The sequence below is a fragment of the Heterodontus francisci genome, chromosome 11 (genome assembly GCF_036365525.1).
Source record: "Heterodontus francisci isolate sHetFra1 chromosome 11, sHetFra1.hap1, whole genome shotgun sequence".
Lineage (NCBI taxonomy): Eukaryota > Metazoa > Chordata > Chondrichthyes > Heterodontiformes > Heterodontidae > Heterodontus > Heterodontus francisci.
Window position 1 is genome coordinate 53,417,864 of NC_090381.1, and position 19,295 is coordinate 53,437,158.

Consider the following 19,295-nt stretch of genomic DNA (forward strand, 5'->3'; position numbering starts at 1 on the left):
TTAAAAAGCAAGGACTCCATAAATCTAGCTACTTTTTTTACTCCATTTTGAAATTGTACCGTTTATCACAGATTTTGGGTTTGACTATATATTATTCTGGGTTCCACTTCAACAGTCCCTCCCATGCACAGATCTTGAATCCCTTATGTTTACTTTTTCTGCCCAATATCTTGTAAACTGTTTGCGTGACATGGGATGATAATGATGAAAATCCCTTTAATGTGAACTGGCTAATGTAGTCTTGGATGTGCCACGTCAGGCATTTTTCCTACATTTTGAAAGGTAGACTGAAGAACTTTTTAATGTGCAAGGCTAAATATCAATCATTTTATTTATTTTTCATACATGTGAATGAACAATTTAACAATTACAATGCTTTGCAATTTATTTTGTAACAAACAATAACCAAGGGTGTCTGTGTGTCACACAATCCCTGTCAGTTTTCTTATTGAATTTAGTCAACTTTGTAGTTGAAGTCTCTCTCTTGCTAATGGCTTCCTTACCAAATCTTGCAGTGTGCTCACAGACTGTGTGTTTTCTTGTTCCTTAACTGAACAAGAAAGCTGAAGTTTGTACTCCCACAGCTGTCCATGTCAGAGGGTTAGTCAAGTGATCTGCCATTTGAAAGATTATAGTCAGAGCCTGTGCTATTTCTGAACAATGTTTTGATGTAATTGGCTGATGATTGAAACGTTTTATTTAAATGTTAAGTTGGAAAAAAAGATTTTCGGTGATTTATGTTCGCCTTGTCCTTTCAACCTTTTCAACTGATAATGACAGATATATAACGTACTTTAAAAGATTTGAGACCTAAATAAGCATCTTTCTCATTTGCATAGTCAGAATGTGAAATATGATGATATTCCTGCTGAGCTACGTGTGGAAGCTGCAGATAGACGGCAGGAGCTCATTGAGTGTGTAGCCAATGTGGATGAACTGCTGGGTGAAATGTTTCTGGAAGAGAAAGTCCCTACAGTTGATGATTTAAAGGTGAGTATTTATTATTAAAAAGGATAGGGATTCTAAGGAGTACAAACTTCAGTTTTAACAGGTTTCATATTTCTGGTACTACATTAGTCTTTAAGTAGGAAATGTAGGGAATGACTCTGAATGGGAAATGATTTCACATTCACTATATTTAGATGCCTTATTTTGTGAAGCCCTTCATATCTTCCAGTTTGTTAGAAAAAAGTATGGAACTGGCATGCTCGGAGTTAGAGGCCTGCTGCCCGACCTGAGCGTCATGTGTCTGGTTCGGGTCGGGTTGGGCACATCTTCAGGGTACGGCTTTCGGGCTCAGGTCTGGTTGGGCCGAGTCCAAGTCGGGTCGGGCCAGATATACACGGTAAGCGCTCTGCTGGTAAGTATTGAAATTAAAAAACTTACCTGAGCAGGGAGTCTGGGATGAAACTGAATCTGCGCAGTGAGCGAGTGACGTCACTATGACATCATCGCGCATGCGCTGCAGCTTCGTGGCGCTTCCGAGTCGGAAGGTAAGTAAAGGGATGGCCGGGTTGGGTTGGGCTCGGAGCAAAATCGGAGGGACTCGGGCCGGGTAGGGCTCAGGACCGCTGTGGTTCGGTTGGGTTCTTTTTTCCCGACCTGAGCAGGCCTCTACTGGGAGTGACGCAAATGTTTTTTGGTTCTAATGTGAAGGAACATGTTTAATGGAAAATGTTATCTGCTGGTGGCTGTGTTTAGATCTGGATGCTTTCTTTTCTTCCCCCATCCATTTGTAGGCTGCCATTAGGAGAACAACTATCAGCAGGTTATTCTCCCCTGTGTTAGTGGGAAGTGCTCTGAAAAATAAAGGTGTGCAGCCACTGCTGGATGCTATTCTAGACTATCTACCAGACCCGAGTGAAGTCCCAAACTACGCAATTGTTAACGAAGAGTAAGTGCTTTATATACATTATTAATTGATTATAAGTTTACTGTGCAGCACATTCATGTAACTTAATCAATGGTCATGTTTTTATTCTATATTTGTCCTTATCCAGTGGCGAAGGAAAAAATCAACAGGTATTAAATATCGAAAATTTCACATTAAGGGGCTATTGTATAATTCTGTTCTCCCATCAAGCAGTAATGCTCATAGAAAGTGGGCTTCATCTCACCTTCAAGCTTGGATTCCTACTCATGGATTTTGATTTCTTGTTGGGCTTCTATTCGTGTGTGATAGATAATGGCTTGTTTCTCTTATAATTATTAAGCTTGTAAATAGAGCTTGAGGGTTACTTTGAAAACGAATTAAAATATTTTAATAATAACCTGCATGTGTATAGCACCCTTAACATAGAAAAATATCCCAAAATGCTTTATGGAGCGATAGTCAACAAAAAGGATGCTGAACCAAAGTAGGAGAGATTAGGAGGGATAACGAATAGCTTGCTCAAAAAGGAGAGTTTTAAGGAATGTCTTAAAGAAAGAGAGGAGGATGCAGAAGTGGGGATTTTGGGAGTGAATTTCAGAGTGTAAGGCATCGGCATTTGAAGCATGACCTTCAGTGTAAAGCGAAGTTGGGGGGGACAGGGAGGATGTGGTGCTGCACAGTAGGCCAGAGTCAGAGGAACAGAAGTAAGGGGGGGGTTGCTGTACAATTGGAGGAGGCTTTTGAGATTGAGGAGGGGCAAGGTTATGAAGGAATTTAAACAGGGATTAGAATCTTAAATGTAAGGCATTGTGAAAACCAATGTAGGTCATTAAGGACAGCGATGATGGCTGAGCAGGACTTGGTCGAGAATAGAGTGCGGGCAGCAGAGCTTTGGATGCACTGATGTTTATGTAAATTTACTCAACATAAGTCTGAAGTCCTAATGAATGATATTTAATTGCTTTGTTTCCTTCAGGAATTCTGAGGACAGAGTTAAAGTTTTCATGGACCCCAAAAGAGATGCTTCTTACCCATTTGTAGGCTTGGCTTTCAAACTGGAGGTAATTCTGTAATTTGTGGTTCCTTCATTTATGCATTCAAGTCCAGGAGGTGTTAGAGGATGGCGTTCTTACTTGTAAGTTACTCCTCAAACTAACAGGGTTCTAAAGCATTTTTTGAAAATCATATAAATTAAGAATACAATGATAATCATTATTGACAATAATTACACATATACTTAAGAGTACACTTATCGCAATACCTTGCGACTTCACCAGAGAATTCAACGCACGTTTCAATTCTTGAGCTCGAGGATTTTTCGAGGCTGGTAAGGCCTCATTAAATTCTTAGATTCTCTGCTAACACCCCTTTTTATACTTTTTTATCCAGTCATGCTTCGTAAGAATCCAAATGTTCTGTAGAATTACCTTGTTCAATTAGCTGTTCTCCCTTATCAATAACTGCAGTTTTAACAAGAATAACTTCCCAAACTTTGTCGACTTTCCCTTGACTGAAATGTCAACTAAGTCATTCAACTGAAGACTGTTAAAAAGCGATAACTAAACAAAGGTCCCCTACACTGATGTTATCACTTGACCACATTCCTTACATAGATGTGGCTTTGGAGGAGTTAATATCCCTAGCTATTGAATTATACCTTCTTGAATTGATGTCAAAACATGTTTCCTGGGGACACTTTTAACTACCATAAAGATGTCCTGTTTGCCTGTAAAGTTGAAAGATATATGGTAGCTCTCGAGGCTGAGCAAACCAAGGAAACCTGTGGCTGAATCCCTTATCAGCTAAATGGTTCAAATTTTAATTCTCACAAACTGAACATTGCTAAACCAAACACATTCAAAATAAAGACAGCCTGTACCTAATGGCTTAGCAGGCAAAAGCTAAAGGCTAATATAAATAGACTAATATTAAACGAACCCTTTCCTTACAGAGGGAGTTCAAATCTCCCAGTCCTATAATGATTCTTCCTTTATTTACTAGATTCTGATAATGGCTGGCTTGGTGAAGGGAAAAGCACCAGTTCTTAAAAGAGGACTAAGTTTGAATTGTGGTATCAACTGTCCTTTGAACCTGACTACTATCTTTGCTTGAGTTTACCGGTCTCCTGCCATAATGAAACATTGGAGCCCATTTTTGTGGACTGGTGTAAGTCAGTTCTAAATGGTTAAGAGCTGGTATAAATGCCACCAGAATAGTAACGTGTTACTAGTATGCAATTCTCTGTGGTCAGCCAATTTTCATAATTATTCGCATCTCCAAGTACAGATTCAGATAGGTGAAGGGAGCACACTTGTGATGGGAGTGGGAAATGTAATTGACTGCAACCCAATTTAAAGGATTGCAGACAGTTAAAGTGAGGAAAATGGGCCAGATTATGCAGTCACAGCGAAGCAAGGGCTGCAACCGATTGCAGCGTTCTTTACTGGGCCTTCCCAGTATGCAACTGGAGTGATGCCAGCAGGCTGTCCAAGCAGTCAATCATAGTAAAGGATTTTCACAGATTCCCAAACCGGAAACTAAAAGCGCTAAAATAAAATCACTTTAAAAGTGTTTTACATAGAGAAAATTAAAGATTGGGACGTACACATGGCAAAGGTAGAAACTAAAATATTCAGAAAAATCTTTCTTTACGATTTGGCTCAGATCTACGAACTAATTTTTTGCCAGCACTCCATGATTACGAAATTAGTTTTCAGGTAAGTTCTGTTGTTCATCAAATTTATTAATCACATTGCTGTTTAAAAACCCAGTTGCACCTGTTTGAACAAGGTGTAATTTTATAAGGGGTTTCAAATAGCAATGTGGGAACAAGAAGATTGAAATTCTCACTGATTTTAGTGATTTCTGGCACTGAGAGCATCCACAGCGTAGCCTGTGTTGGAGCCCTGAGTGACATTGCAACTTCAGGATCTCTGTGCGAATCTGCGCATGCCCAACATTCTGAAGTCGCGGTCAGTTTCAGACAGTTTGCTGTTAACCCCCACCTGCCCCACCCCCTCCCCCCTCCAAAAAACAAAAATTGGCCTAATAAATTCTTCCAGTCTTCACAAAATCTCAAAAGGTATTTCAAACCACTGACAGCTTTTTCAAGGTTCTTGGGCAGGGGAGGGCTAAGAAATGACAGACTTTTTTTTAAAAAGGAAAGGAAATAATTAAATTAGAAGTGCTGCTGCATGAAGTATTTCTGCAGAGCATTATTACCCTGTTTGCTATTCCATGGCACCATCCTGTAGGTCAGTCTTGCAACATGCTTGACAGGTGGTGGAATCGGGCTTGAGGCAGCAGCTGATTATCACTGATTCAGCCAGCTTTCCAGTCCATGTTACTAGCAGGTACCTTAAAACAGGTGGCACTGGTTAGAAAAGCATAGGACCAGATTGGAAAAAGAGCTAAGACGAAAGCTTTAATTGGGAAAGAACCGCACTGGTGAAAAGATGTTAAAGAAAAATTGGCATTGAAGTTAAACGGAAAATATATTCAAACTAAAATTTTTAATGAGATGGTGCTTAATCCAATTGACAGCTGTTCCCACTGGCTCTGTCTGAATTGATTGCAGACTGAGCATGTTGTGTTTTACAACAGATCAAGATTGTCACTTTGAAAGTTTTCTGAACTTGTAAGTCTCTGTTAACAAATCGTAATATTCTGGATAGTGACAATGTATCCTAAATGTTTTTTTAGCATAGTTACTGACATCTAAACGTGGCTGCGTAGAATAATAGATATCATAGCATTGAAGGCCAGTTGGCCCATTGTGCTGATGTGAGCTCTTCAATTTTAAGCTATCCTACTCTATTCCAATTTCTCTAACTTTTCTACATAGCTCTTTATACTCTCTCCTTTTAAATATTATAGTTCCTGTCTCAGTGACCACTTAACAGAAAATGGAATATTTTACAACAAACCTTCATGTAAAAAAAAATCTTCCTTCTCGTGATAATAATGAGAAGATGAAATAAACATTTAAAGGAAATATACTGAAATAAGTATTGAGAAAGGAGGAAAAATAAAATAAACTGGAACAGACATTTTAACTCTCTGTACTTTGATTTGATCTTGTGGCAACCACCTTCTGTTTCTAAATGCATGGCAAAGCACAAACACTTTGTTACGACCAGGCAAGGAAGGTGTCTAGGGGTTTCTTTCCGCATTCACCTGGCCTTATTGTAACAGGATTTAATTTTTAAACACACCGTGTTTTGAGCTCCCCCTTGGTGAATCCTTGTTCACCGCTTTCCAATTATAAGGCAAAGAAATGAGCACAAACTGGCTGCCATAGGTTTAAAGAAGAAAAGTTTAAATTTATTAAAACTTAAACTCTAACTTGGGATAACGCCTATGGATACATGTTGCGCACCATGCTAGCATGCATATGTGATATGCACATGCAAATAGAGACAGGAAAGAGCAGAAGAAAAAATATAGTAGAGGGGTTTGAGGCAATATCAGAAGAGTTTCTTGTTACTGTGCTTCGAGTTCACTGTAGTCCTTTTGTAGGTAGTCTTGCTTTTCGGCCCAGTATTCTTCTTAGACCTTGTTCACTGTAGGTGACTTTTCTCTCTTGGGGGTCATGTGTCTTCAATGGGTCTTCAGTTCTGTGAGAAAGAGATGGGAGCAGACAGGAGAGAGATGTTCTCCGTCCCGGAGCAAAGAGCTTTCTGAGTTCAAATTCTCTGTGGCAAGTTCAAACTCAATAAACTCCAACCGCCAGTTAGTCATGTGACTAAACTGGTCTGACCACGTCTGTTTGTGTATTCGGCTCTCTTAGCAGTTAACCTGGAATGCTAGCCACTCCATCTTCAACGTCTGGTAATCAAAAGTCCATTGTGGATTAAATTGGAGCAGGGAGTGGCCCCTTTGTCGTTTCCAAGCACTGTCTGTTACTATGCAAATATCTTTCCAGTCAGGGGCTTGGCAACCTCCTGTAATAGGCGGCCATTTCTTCCCAGCAACAGTTTTAAAATTTAATGTCCATGTGACGAAATATCTGTGCCCCATTCTTGGCAGGTGGGGGCCTGCATGACAATTTCATATCTTCATTTACTTTTCTCTACTTTTGTGCTTTCGGTACTTTGAAAGTTTTAGTTCTGAAGTTTTCTAATGGTTCCAGCTGTTTCTGCAAAGCTGATGGAAAACCAGAATTTAAAAAAAATTAACTACAACTGCCACAAAATTGCAAAAATGAATTTAGAATCAAGTGGTACGATTTTTTTTTTTCTTAAAGTAATAAGCGGGAGTTTGGAACTTGTACTGAGGACAGCTGTTTGCCAATGGCAATGACAGAATTCTTTATTTTATTTTATTTTTATTTAGAGATACAGCACTGAAACAGGCCCTTTGGCCAACCGAGTCTGTGCCGACCATCAACCACCCATTTATACTAATCCTACATTAAGAGACTTAGTAGTTGGCAGGAAAAAAGACAGAGGCGCAAGGGGAGAGCCAACTGTGCAACAGCCCCAACAAACAAATTTCTCTGCAGCACCTGTGGAAGAGCCTGTCACTCCAGAATTGGCCTTTATAGCCACTCCAGGCGCTGCTTCACAAACCACTGACCACCTCCAGGCGCGTATCCATTGTCTCGAGATAAGGAGGCCCAAAAGAACATTAACCCCATATTCCTACCACATCCCCACCTTCCCTCAATTCCCCTACCACCTACCTATACTAGGGGCAATTTATAATGCCCAATTTACCTATCAACCTGCAAGTCTTTGGCTGTGGGAGGAAATCGGATTTGAAAGAAATAAACTTGGCATACTGTATAGTGGTCAGAAATCCAGCAAATGAGTTACATATGATAAAATAGAAATAATTAAGTTAATTTAAGTGTTTAATTTTTTTTATTTAGTAATTTTTAATATTTGTCCACCCTTTCAATACTGGCTTTTCCTTTTATCATGTTCTTTTTATGCCATTGTTGGGGTACTTTTAAATGTGATGACTGATTATTTACCAAGAAAGCAAAATAAACAGAATGCATTAACATTGGTATTAATGCCAATGCTAGTGACAAACCTCAAACAAGTTTTAAAACCTCTGTTTTGCAAACTCTCACATTTAGAGCTGAATCTATTCTAGTGTTTATAGTGTTAAGTTACTAGCATTTGCATCCTGCAAAAGTCAGGAAAGATTTTTAGGTACAGTTCAGGAAAACATAAATTATCTGAAGTTTAGAAATATGAATGGATGAGATTTTAACTCATTCAAAATCCATCCACTTACACCGGGTTAAAATTGGGTCCATCGTGTGAGAGATTACTGAACTATCACCATTGCAAAGATTATAATACAATTTCAATTTATGAAATAATGAAAATTGTAACCTAAACAGTCACGCATAATATTGAACTGACCTAAACTTTAATGAAAAGCATCATTTGACTTGTTATCTTTAATAACAGTAACAGAATTTAACCTTTCTGATAAATAATCATACTACTACAGTTTGTTGCAGTAAAGAGTGATACTGGTGAAAAGATGTGTCAGTATCAATGTAATTAGTATTCCTTCACCTTATCAGGCAGGCCGATTTGGACAGTTAACATACATTCGAGTTTACCAGGGTATGCTGAAAAAGAGTGAAAACATCTACAACACTAGAAGTGGCAAGAAGATCAGAGTGCAGCGCTTAGTCCGGTTGCACGCTGATCAGATGGAGGTATGGGTTCTAACCTTCATGTATTCTATATTCTATCCTCTTGCAGTTCACCCTCCAATAAACCTTGTGGGCGGATCTTTTTCATCCATGGTTTGCCCATCTATCCCATGTTAATTATTTTGTGTTACTAAAAATGCTAGCATGTTAGAAATTAGATCTGTTGTTCAGAAGGATAACAAAAACTTTATGCGTGGTTTTTGATCATGGATTTTAGCCTGATGCAGATGTAGAAGCAACATTTTATTTGTGAAGTCAGGTGATTTTTTTTTTTAAGGTAAGGTCTTCTTTTCAGTGTTACATTATATTTAGCTGTAATGCTCGACATTCATCTTATAACCATGTCTCAAATTTAAATGATGATGGTTCTTGTACTGGGAAACTGAAGTAAGGCTAGTTGATCTTCATATGTTCAGTACAGTACAAGCATGTATTGCTATTTGATTATCTCCAGAACTATACAATTTACCCATTAAAGATAGTTGAGCCTTATTTCTGTATACAATTGATAACATTTCTTTAATCTCTTTACGAGTTACTGAATTAGAAGAAACCCAACAAAGCTAAAGAAAGATAGAACTGCTTCATTTTTGTCACAAGTGATACATCCAAGCATTCTCTCAGTACAACAGTAAAGTATTAGCTGAAATTATATGCTGAACGCCCATGGTGGGGCTTGAACCCACAGCCTTCCAAATCAGCGGTGAAAGTGCTGTCAACTAAGCTAAAATTTGAGTGTTACAAAAGTTGCGATTAAAAGCTGCCAGACCTGCTGAGCATTTCCAGCACTTTGTTTTTATTTCATATTTCCAGTATCAGTGTGATTCAAGTGGATGAATAGGCATTACACTTAACTTTATTTGAGGGGAAGGGAATATGGTGATTAATGATTAAGAAACTATTTCAATTTACATGAAGAATAATTTTGCATGTTTTTGTTTGATTTCCATAGGATGTTGAAGAAGTTTATGCTGGTGATATTTGTGCTTTGTTTGGCATTGATTGTGCCAGTGGTGATACATTTACTGCAAGAGCAAGCTGTAACCTTTCAATGGTAGGAAAGAAACATTTAAAAAAATCTTGAAGTATTGTTACGACGGAGGCGAGAGGTGTGCACTGTCTTTCTCTCGTTCCACTTCTCCATGGGTCACAACATATATCTAAATGTTTACCCAGTTACTGATATGGCCAATTATATACTCTATTTCAGAATAAAATCCACCAACCAGGTTTCTTTAATAAACAACAAAATTATAAATTTATTATAAAACAAGACTTATTCAATAAAGATGCAAAGCATTAACACTCAGATTGAAATATGAAAGTTCCCTAAAAATAGCGTAACACACACACACACACATACACCAGTTAAAGAAAAAATAAAGAAGTTTTCTCTGCAGAGATATCTCTACAAAAAAAGACAAAAAAATACTTTGGCCAAATACATGTTAATTCTTGAAGGCAAAGAATGAGATATGGAATGATGTCAGTTGTCTCTTTTCTGGTGTCCCAAATACGCGTAGACGATTCTCACTGGGATCTTTTTGAAGTATTTCTCTTCAGGTGATGTCGAGGGCTAGAGTGGCAGGCTTTCCAAAGATTTTAGCTCTCACTGGATTCTCACGGTTTCTCAAGAGAGGTGGTGAAAGGTTGCACTGGTCTTCTCTCTTAGCAGGCTGACCCCCAACTGACACAAAACAATCCAAAACGAAATTAACTCTTGACCACCATAAATGTTGACCTGTCACTTCTCTGTAAACCTAGACACCAAGGCTCTGTTGTTATAAAAACAAGAAATGCTGGAACCACTCAGCAGGTCTGGCAGCATCTGTGGAAAGAGAAGTAGAGTTAACGTTTCGGGTCAGTGACCCTTCTTCGGAACTCTGTTGTTTATTTATCTTAAAACATGTGACATCCAGTAAGGGTTGTTTTTAAACAGAAAGCTCAAGTCCTTCCAGTGATCTTTTTATAAACAAAAAACAAAGCCCAGTATCTATGGAATCTCTCTAGTCCTCCAAATGAATCCATTTCCACAATTCTAAAACATGAGTTCTTAAAAAAATATTTTAAAAATGGAAACACTTTCATAACACCTCCATCCTTGGGGGAATGAAATGCCATTTATAAATGCGTTTCATTACAAAGAGTGGGATAAAAACAGAAGATGGAAAAAAGATTTACACACATTCTCATTCATTCTTTACCTGTAACTAATACAGTTCTGCTTTGTACCATATTTGTACTCCGATAACTCAAAGCAAGGTTAAATTCTAGACAAAGCACTGCAATTGCATTGTTTTTCCTGCAATATAGATAATCTTTAAGTATAGGGTTGCAGTAGTAAACTCCATCGAAATAGTCTCTGGCATCTGGTTTTTGAATTTTTCCACAAAGGCTGGGGGTTATGATCAGTATATACCAGTGTGTCTCTAGTTGTGGTGGACTGTTACGACTGCGGCGGGAGCAACGCACTGTCAATTCAGTCCCATCACTCCACAGGGCGCAGCATATTTAAAAAGTTTTCTCACCCAACCGGAAAACAGACAAATTAAACCCTCTAGTAACCCCCAGAATAAAACAGACCAAACCAGGTATCTTTAGACAACAGCAAATTATTTATTACACCATGTGACTTCTCCTGCTGTGGCCTAGCAGCAGGTGCAGCTGGCACACTGTGCCCTGTAGTTTTTAAAGGCACACTGTTTTCACACAGTCTTAAAGGCACACTGTTAATCAGAGGAGCAGAAAAAAACAGTTCCATGACATGGACATATACTACCAAATGCTTAAGAGCTGGTAATAAGCCCAGGGCTTCCTTTTTCACTGTTGAGTATTTCTTTTGGTGTTGACTTAGCTTTTTGAAAACATATCCCATTGGTCCTTCTATGCTCGATTCATCGTCTTGTAACAGGACTGCACCAACCCCCAGGTCACTAGCATCAGTGGCTACCTTGAAGGGCTGAGTGAAATTTGGAGCAGCCAACACTGGTTCATTGATCAAAATAGCTTTCAACCTCTCTTTCAACCCTTTGCTTCAGCTTCAGTTAAAGCCACTTAACTCTGGATCAGCTTATCCAAATCCCCCAAGAAAGTTTCAGATATTCAGCTATCTGTGGTGCCAATTTGACCTCCGACAATGGAACTTGTTTAGCCATTGCTCGGGTCATGACACATGAAGGAAAAATTCCTGGACCCTTTTCCTGCAATTGCTCTGTCTCTTTGACTTCACTCGGCCTTTCCGTGACTACTGGAGAAGCTACTAACTTCGCTCCGGCCAAATCATTCCCAGAGTAGGCTAACTCCGTCTACAGGCAAACTATGGACAACTGCTACGGTTACCATTCCGGACATTAGGTCACACTGTAGGTGCACCCGATTCAAAGGTATGGGTATATACTCCCGTCAATACCATTCACTAAAACCTTGGCATTCAGTGCACTCTCTGGTGAAAATGTTCTGCCTTTCCCGAGCAAAAGAGTTTGGATGGCTCCTGTATCCCTAAGTATAACTATAGGTTTACCTGCCTCACTTGGGATAAGGAGTTACTTTTCCTTTTGGCAAGAATTTCCTATAACTCTCAGATATCTTGTTCACGTCTCCCGCACTCTCAGCAGTTTTTATATTTGGCCTTATAGCTGCAATCAGAGCTATAGCTTGCTCTGTCTTACTCTCGGTCAGGGTCCTTTTCTGTACGTTGGCCTTGTTTACCCCAATAGGTCCCACGGGTTTACCTTGCAACTTCCAGCATTCTGCACGAAGGTGTCCCACTTTGTGGCAATGGAAACGCTTAGGCTTTCGGACCTCACTTCCACCCTCGGCATCTTCCTTTCTGGCCTGAGGAGGATATCCTGGGGCGTTCCCAATTATCCTTTCTTGTCCCGGCTGCTTGCCTTCCTTTCCCATTCCCACCTTCTATCCTTCTTGGGTTTGTGGGGGTGATGGACAAAGGGTTTGGGCTTGTAAACAAGCTTGTAATGATCAGCGATCTCCGCTGCCTGTCTGGCTTTGAAACCTTCTGGTTCTGTACATGGATTCTTACTAACGGAGTGTGTGAATTTTTAAATTCTTCCAGGAGCCTTATTTTCCGAAGGGTTTCATACGTGGCCTCTACCTTTAGTGCCACATCCAACGGTCAAAATTAATTTGCTTTACCCTCTCAAATTCTATATACATTTGCCCAGGCTGTTTCCGGAGGTTCTGAAATTTCTGCCTATACGCTTCAGGGACTAACTGATAAGCAGCAAGAATAACTTTTTTCCCCTCTCATAATCTCCAGAAGCCTCCTCAGAAAGCATGACATAATCATCATGAGCTCTGCCTATCAACCTGCTTTGCATGAGCAGTGTCCAGTTTTCTTTCAGCCGCCTCATCTGTTTAGCCATCTTTTCTAAAGAAATGAAAAATGCCTCTAAGTCTCTTTCCTCAAACTTCAGGAGGTCTTGCACAAATTTCAACAGCTTTTCACTGGGTCCTGGGTTGAAGTCAGGTCTTTCCTCACTAGATTTTTCATCGAGATCAAGGCCACCCTTTTGTTTTAGTTCTAGCTTTTTTAATTGGAATTCGCTTTCTTACCTTTTCGCTCCTGCTTCCCTTTTTTCCCTTTCACTTTCCCTTTGCCATTCCAACTTCTGAAATGTTCGTTCTTTTTCCTTTTCCTCTCTTGCTTCCTTTTGCCTTTCTTTTTCTCACTTCCTTTCTCTGTCCTGAAATTCTAGCTCTAACCTCTGAATCTGTGCTATGTCTTATTGTGTTGTCTTCCAATTCCTCTTGTCCCTCTGGCTCTTTGACTTCAATCTTCAACTGTCTGGCCACTAGTCCCTGAAGGAACCTAGCTTTTGATCTAATATGTACCTTCAAATGGCTCCGCTACACTTAACAGTTCGCCAATGGACATGCCTTTAAAGAACCATAATCTGTGCCAGTCTGCTGCACAAACGCACTTGCATCAAATGTCGCCATTCCAGTCGTGTAAGCTTTACTCGAATACACAAAAACCTGGTGTTTTCCTATTTCCCTTTTTCAGTTATGATTACCCCACTTACAATTGCACGTCGTCGGCTTTGGGTTATCCCGGATGGGCCCCCAATTATATGTTACAACTGAGGCGAGAGAAGTGCACTGTCTTTCTCTAGTTCTACTTTTCCACGGGCCACAGCATATATTTAAATGTTTACCCAGTTACCAATATGGCCAATTTATATACTCTTTTATTTCAGAACTAAATCCACCAACGAGGTTAATAAACAACAAAATTATCAATTTATTATGAAACGAGACTTATTCAGTAAAGATGCAAAGCGTTAACACACGGATTGAAATATGAAAGTTCCCTTAAATTCGCCCAACACACACACTGGTTTTTTAAAAAAAAATAAAGATATTTTCTCTGCAGCGATCTCTTGGCAAAAAAAGACAAAAAAAACTTTGGGCAAATACTTGTTAATTCTTGAAGTACAAGGTTAAGATATAGAATGATGTCAGTTGTCCCTTTTCTGGAGTTCCAATACGTGTGGATGGCTGTCACTGGGATCTTTTTTGGAGCAGTTCTCTTTAGGTGACGTTGAGGATTAGTCTGGCAGGCTTTCCAGGAGAAATGTGGCATCAGGGGTTTCAGCTCACACTAGATTCTCAGGGTTTCTCCGAGGTGGAGAAAGGAGGAACTGGTCTTCTCTCTCAGCAGGCTGACCCCCAACTGATTCAAAACAAAACCAACTCTGAACCACCATAAGTCTTGACATGTCACTTCTCTAAACAACTCCTCAAAGTCACCAAGGCTTCTGTTTATTTCGCTTCAGACATGTGACATCCAGTAAGAAAGCTTAAGTCCTTCCAGTGACCATTTAAAAAAAAAATAGTCCATCATCTATGGAATCACTTCAGTCCACCAAATGAATCCATTTCTACAATTCTAAAACACAAGTCCTCAAAAAATATTTTTAAAATGGCAGCACTTTATTAACAGTTTCTCCAACCATAATCAAAAGACTCCCTCTTTCCCAAGAGAAGCCCTCTTAGTCTTTGAAATGCCATTACAACCAAGCAACATGGGAAATTTGAGTGTCCAGGCAATGCACATGAAAATGTGGATATGTGAGCCTGCTGTCAGATCAAGTATCTCTTGTCACAGATTTATTCGTGACTGGATCTCTATCACCCACTGGAGCCTTATTTACTGACCTGGATCAGTACATGGCGATAATTCCGAATGGGAATAAATGACATGTTGAGGTTGTTCTCATGTAACACGAGCACCACATTGGCCTGTGTACAATCTACCTCTCTTTCGTCCAGTGACTTCCTCATAATGATTGTCTGTGCCTCAGTGATCTCTCTAGTTTCTCACAGCAACCTTCCTTGGTGATTTATTTGTTTTGTGTCCTTCCAGCTTGTCTAGGAAGTCATCTCATTCATATTGATTTATCTTTGCAGAAATATGTTGCTCATGTCTTTTTCCTTTGTGAATACTTAAAGTAATGCTTTGGTATACTTTCTGTTTTGTACCCATCCTCAGTTTCGACCCTGTTTACATTGCTATGGTTCTCTGATTTTCTGTGACTAATCTTTTATTGCTGCAGTACTGAAAGAATTCTTACTATGCTATTAGAATTCACATATATACATCTTATTGTAGAATTTCTTCCTTTCATGTCTGCTGGTGTTTGCTTTTGCCTAGTACGTGTCAATCAGTGTTTCTCTGCAACCCACCTGTTTAACGATCTTGTGCCTCTGATCTTCCTTATCTGGGATCTGGCTCCCTCTCTGCACCCTCCCCTGCCTGTCCAGTTTAAATGATTTTCATTGGCTGCCTCAGTTTTCCACAGTGTTCCCATATGGTTTTGCGTGCAGCCTTTCCTCCTGTGTCCGTCCTTTTTGCTCTGTACTTAGTTCAAAATTAAAATGAAAGTAGCTGTGCTGTTTGTTGAATCAGGAAATTGCAGCACATCAATTCTGTTTCAATTAGAAGCTTCATTTGGGGAAATTGGAAAAAATGTATGTGGCAGAAACTGTTAATTTATAGTCTTTTAGCATCAAACAATTCGTACACATTTAATTGAAATTTATAGTTGTACCTTTCTTCTACTAATACATAACAATCACCAGATGGAAAACTGCTCCCATTGTTGAGTAATAAAATCTGGCAACAATAAGAAAATAAATTTGTTTCTCGTCTCATAACAGCTGTTCAATCTTGTAGTGAACTAGCTCTATGACACTGAAACTGAACAAGATTATTTTTATTGACAAGAGAACCCAGTACTGTATTGCAAAGTGCACTTTATGTTCTTCTGATGTTGAAAACTTAGGAAAGGCTTCACTAACGATCTGTGGGAGTAAAATCAAGTTTGATACTTTTAAATCTTATTTCAAATTGTTAGATGTTGCGGACAATGCAGCAATAAAATAGTTAAAAGATTCAGTACAACGATGTAATAAAATAACATGGAAATATGAGAATCTGAAATGTGAAATAGTTTATATTGATTGTAATTGTTCTGCTTTTATTGCATTACAGGAATCAATTCATGTCCCTGAACCTGTGATATCAGTAGCAATAAAACCTGTCAACAAGGTAAGTACATCTGGATTCCACCTCCTGAAATGTATTTTTCTTCCTTCCTGGGTTCTGTTCCATACATATATTTTGATCAATGATGTAGACATACCTGTTCCCTGGACTTTTCCATTGTTGCTGTTGAGCTGGTTTTTAGAAATGCGCAATTTAAAAGATTTGCAGTTATTTGTCAAATCACAATGCTGAAACTTCTCAAAATGCTTCATCTTTGAATTACTTTTGAAGTCTTGTCATTCATTGTATGTAAAGTGCTTTGAGTGAACCAGTATGGAACACACTCAACATACTTCTTCCCTCTACTTTTCTCTGAAATCGTGCCGAGCTTATTTTTGGTCAGGATTGTCCAACCTTTTTGGGTGGGGGGGAACATTACAATTTTTTTCTTAGGTGGGGGGCCGGTGAGAGAACTTCAGAAAGATAAAGGCATAAAAATTGACCTATTAATCAAAACAACAACAACAAATGTACATTTTTATGAAGAAGCATTAAATGAGAAGACTAATTTATTGTCTTACTTTCTCGTCACACTGTTGGACACTGATTTAGTGAGACACCTGGTTTTTTTTGCTTGCACAAGTAGTCAATATTTGCCCGCATGATGTAGCAATGCGGACTATTCCGGATAGATATCATTCTGTCAGGAGCGATCTTGATCGCTCCCTTTCTCTCTCTCTCTCTGTCTCTGTGTCTCTCTCTCTCCCTCCCTCTCCCTCCCTGTGTGCCCCCCCTCTCTGTGTTGTTCCCCTCCGTGTCGTCCTCCCTCATGCTCTGTGTTCCCCCCAGCCACCCCCCCCCCGCCACCCCTCTCCGGCCTCCCTCAAAGATTGTGTGGCTCAAAGATTGGTGTGGGAGAAATGGGTTCCGATTCATGGGACACTGGCACCAGTACTGGGGAAAGAGAGAGCTGTTCCGTTAGGGTGGGCTTCACTTGAACCATGCTGGGACCAGTGTCCTGGCGAATCGTATAACATGGGTTGTAGATGAGACTTTAAACTAAATAGTGGGGGGGTGGGTTCAATTAAAGGGAAGTTTAAAAAGTCGAAAAGTAACGAGAGAGCAGAGGTGAAGGGTAGTGAAGGAACATACATTAATCAGAGAGTGACAGGAAAGGACAGAGAATACAAGCACAAGAGTACAGCAGAAATTAGAACCAGAGTAGGTAAAAATGGTAAAAAGTCAAAGCTTAAGGCTCTTTATCTGAATGCACGTAGCATTTGTAACAAGATAGATGAGCTGACGGCACAGATAGAAATAAATTAATATGATTTGATAGCTATCACTGAGATGTGGTTGCAGGATGACCAGGATTGGAATCTAAATGGTCAAGGATATTCAACGTTCCGGAAGAATAGGCAGAAAGGAAAAGGAGGTGCGGTAGCTTTGTTATTAAAGGAAGGGATCAGTGCAGTTTTGAGTAATGATATAGGTGTAATAGATCGGGATGTAGAATCAGTTTGGGTGGAAATAAGGAATAGCAAGGGAAAGGAATCACGGGTGAGAGTGGTCTGTAGACCCCCGAAGAGTTGCCTCTCTGTAGGACAAGATATTATTCAGGAAATAATGGAGGCGTGTAAGAAGGGCACTGCAGTTATCCTGGGTGATTTTAATCTGCATATAGACTGGACAAATCAAATTGGCAAGGGTAGCACGGAAGACGAATTTGTAGAGTGCCTCAGGGATTGTTACTTAGAGCAATATGTTGCAGAACCTACCAGGGAACAGGCTATTTTAGATTTGGCATTGTGTAATGAGATAGGATTAATAAGAGATCTCATAGTTAAGGATCCTTTCGGGGGAAGCGATCATAACATGATATAATTTCAAATTCAGTTTGAGGGTGAGCAACTCTGGTTTCAAACCAGTGTCTTCAACTTAAACAAGGGCAATTACAGAGGTGTGAAGAAAGAGTTGTCTGAAGCGGGCTGGGAAATTAGACTACAGGGGAAGTTGGCAGATGAGCAGTGGGAGACTTTTAAGCAGATATTTCATCACACTCAACAAACATTTATTCCAGTCAGAAGGAAAGATTCAAAGAGAACGATGAACCACCCGTGGATAATAAAGGAAGTTAAGGAGAGTATCAAATCAAAAGCAAAGGCGAACAATGCGGCGAAAACGAGTGGTAGGCCAGAGGACTGGGAAATTTTTAGAAACCAGCAGCGGATGACTAAAAAACTAATAAAGAGGGAGATAATTGATTATGAGAGTAAATTGGCAAGGAATATAAAAATGAACAGTAAGAGCTTCTATGGGTATATTAAAAGGAAGAGAGTAGTTAAAGTAAGTGTGGGGCCCTTAGAGGATGAGAATGGGGAATTAATAACAGGGAACAGGGAAATGGCAGAGAATTAAAACCAATATTTTGCATCAGTCTTCACAGTGGAGGACGCTATAAACATCCCAACAATAATAGATGAACAAGGTGTAAATGGGAGGGAGGAACTTGTAACAATCTCTATCACGAGGGAAAAGGTGCTGGACAAACTGATGGGACTAAAGGCAGACAAGTCACCAGGACCTGATGGCCTGCACCCAAAGATTTTGAAAGAAGTGGCTGCAGAGATAGTGGAGGCATTGGTCATAATATACCAAAACTCATTGGATTCCAGTAGGGTACCAGTGGATTGGAAAACCGCTAATGTGACACCCCTATTCAAGAAAGGAGGGAGACAGAAAGCAGAAAACTATAGACCAGTTAGCTTAACATCGGTCATTGGGAAAATGCTTGAGTCCATTATTAAGGAAGAAATAGCAGGACATTTAGAAAAACAATGCAATCAAACAGAGTCAACATGGTTTCATGAAAGGGAAATCATGTTTGACAAATTTGTTAGAGTTCTTTGAGGATATAACAAACAGAGTGGATAAAGAGGAACCAGTAGATGTTGTGTATTTGGATTTACAGTAGGCATTCGATAAGGTGCCACATAAAAGGTTATTGCACAAAATAGGAGCTCAGGGTATTGGGGGTAATGTGTTGGCATGGATTGAGGATTGGCTAACACAGAAGGCAGAGGGTCAGGATCAATGGGTCTTTTTCAGGTTGGAAAGCCGTAACTAGTGGGGTGCCACAAGGATCGGTCCTAAGGTCTCAGCTATTTACTATCTACATTAATGACTTAGAGGAAGGGACAGAGTTTAGTGTAACAGGGATGTTTTGCTGCAATTAT

The 19,295-nt window shown here is 39.6% G+C and overlaps 1 protein-coding gene across 1 annotated transcript in view; it reads left to right on the top strand.

Annotated features, from left to right (window-relative positions):
- Positions 1-19,295, top strand: part of gfm1 (G elongation factor, mitochondrial 1) — a 150,461-nt gene that overhangs the window by 43,731 nt on the left and 87,435 nt on the right. Inside the window, exons 6-11 of the mRNA XM_068042152.1 lie at positions 840-990; positions 1,740-1,894; positions 2,850-2,934; positions 8,418-8,555; positions 9,505-9,606; positions 16,066-16,122. Of these exons, the coding sequence (XP_067898253.1) occupies positions 840-990; positions 1,740-1,894; positions 2,850-2,934; positions 8,418-8,555; positions 9,505-9,606; positions 16,066-16,122 (688 nt within the window). The remainder of the gene's footprint in view (positions 1-839; positions 991-1,739; positions 1,895-2,849; positions 2,935-8,417; positions 8,556-9,504; positions 9,607-16,065; positions 16,123-19,295) is intronic.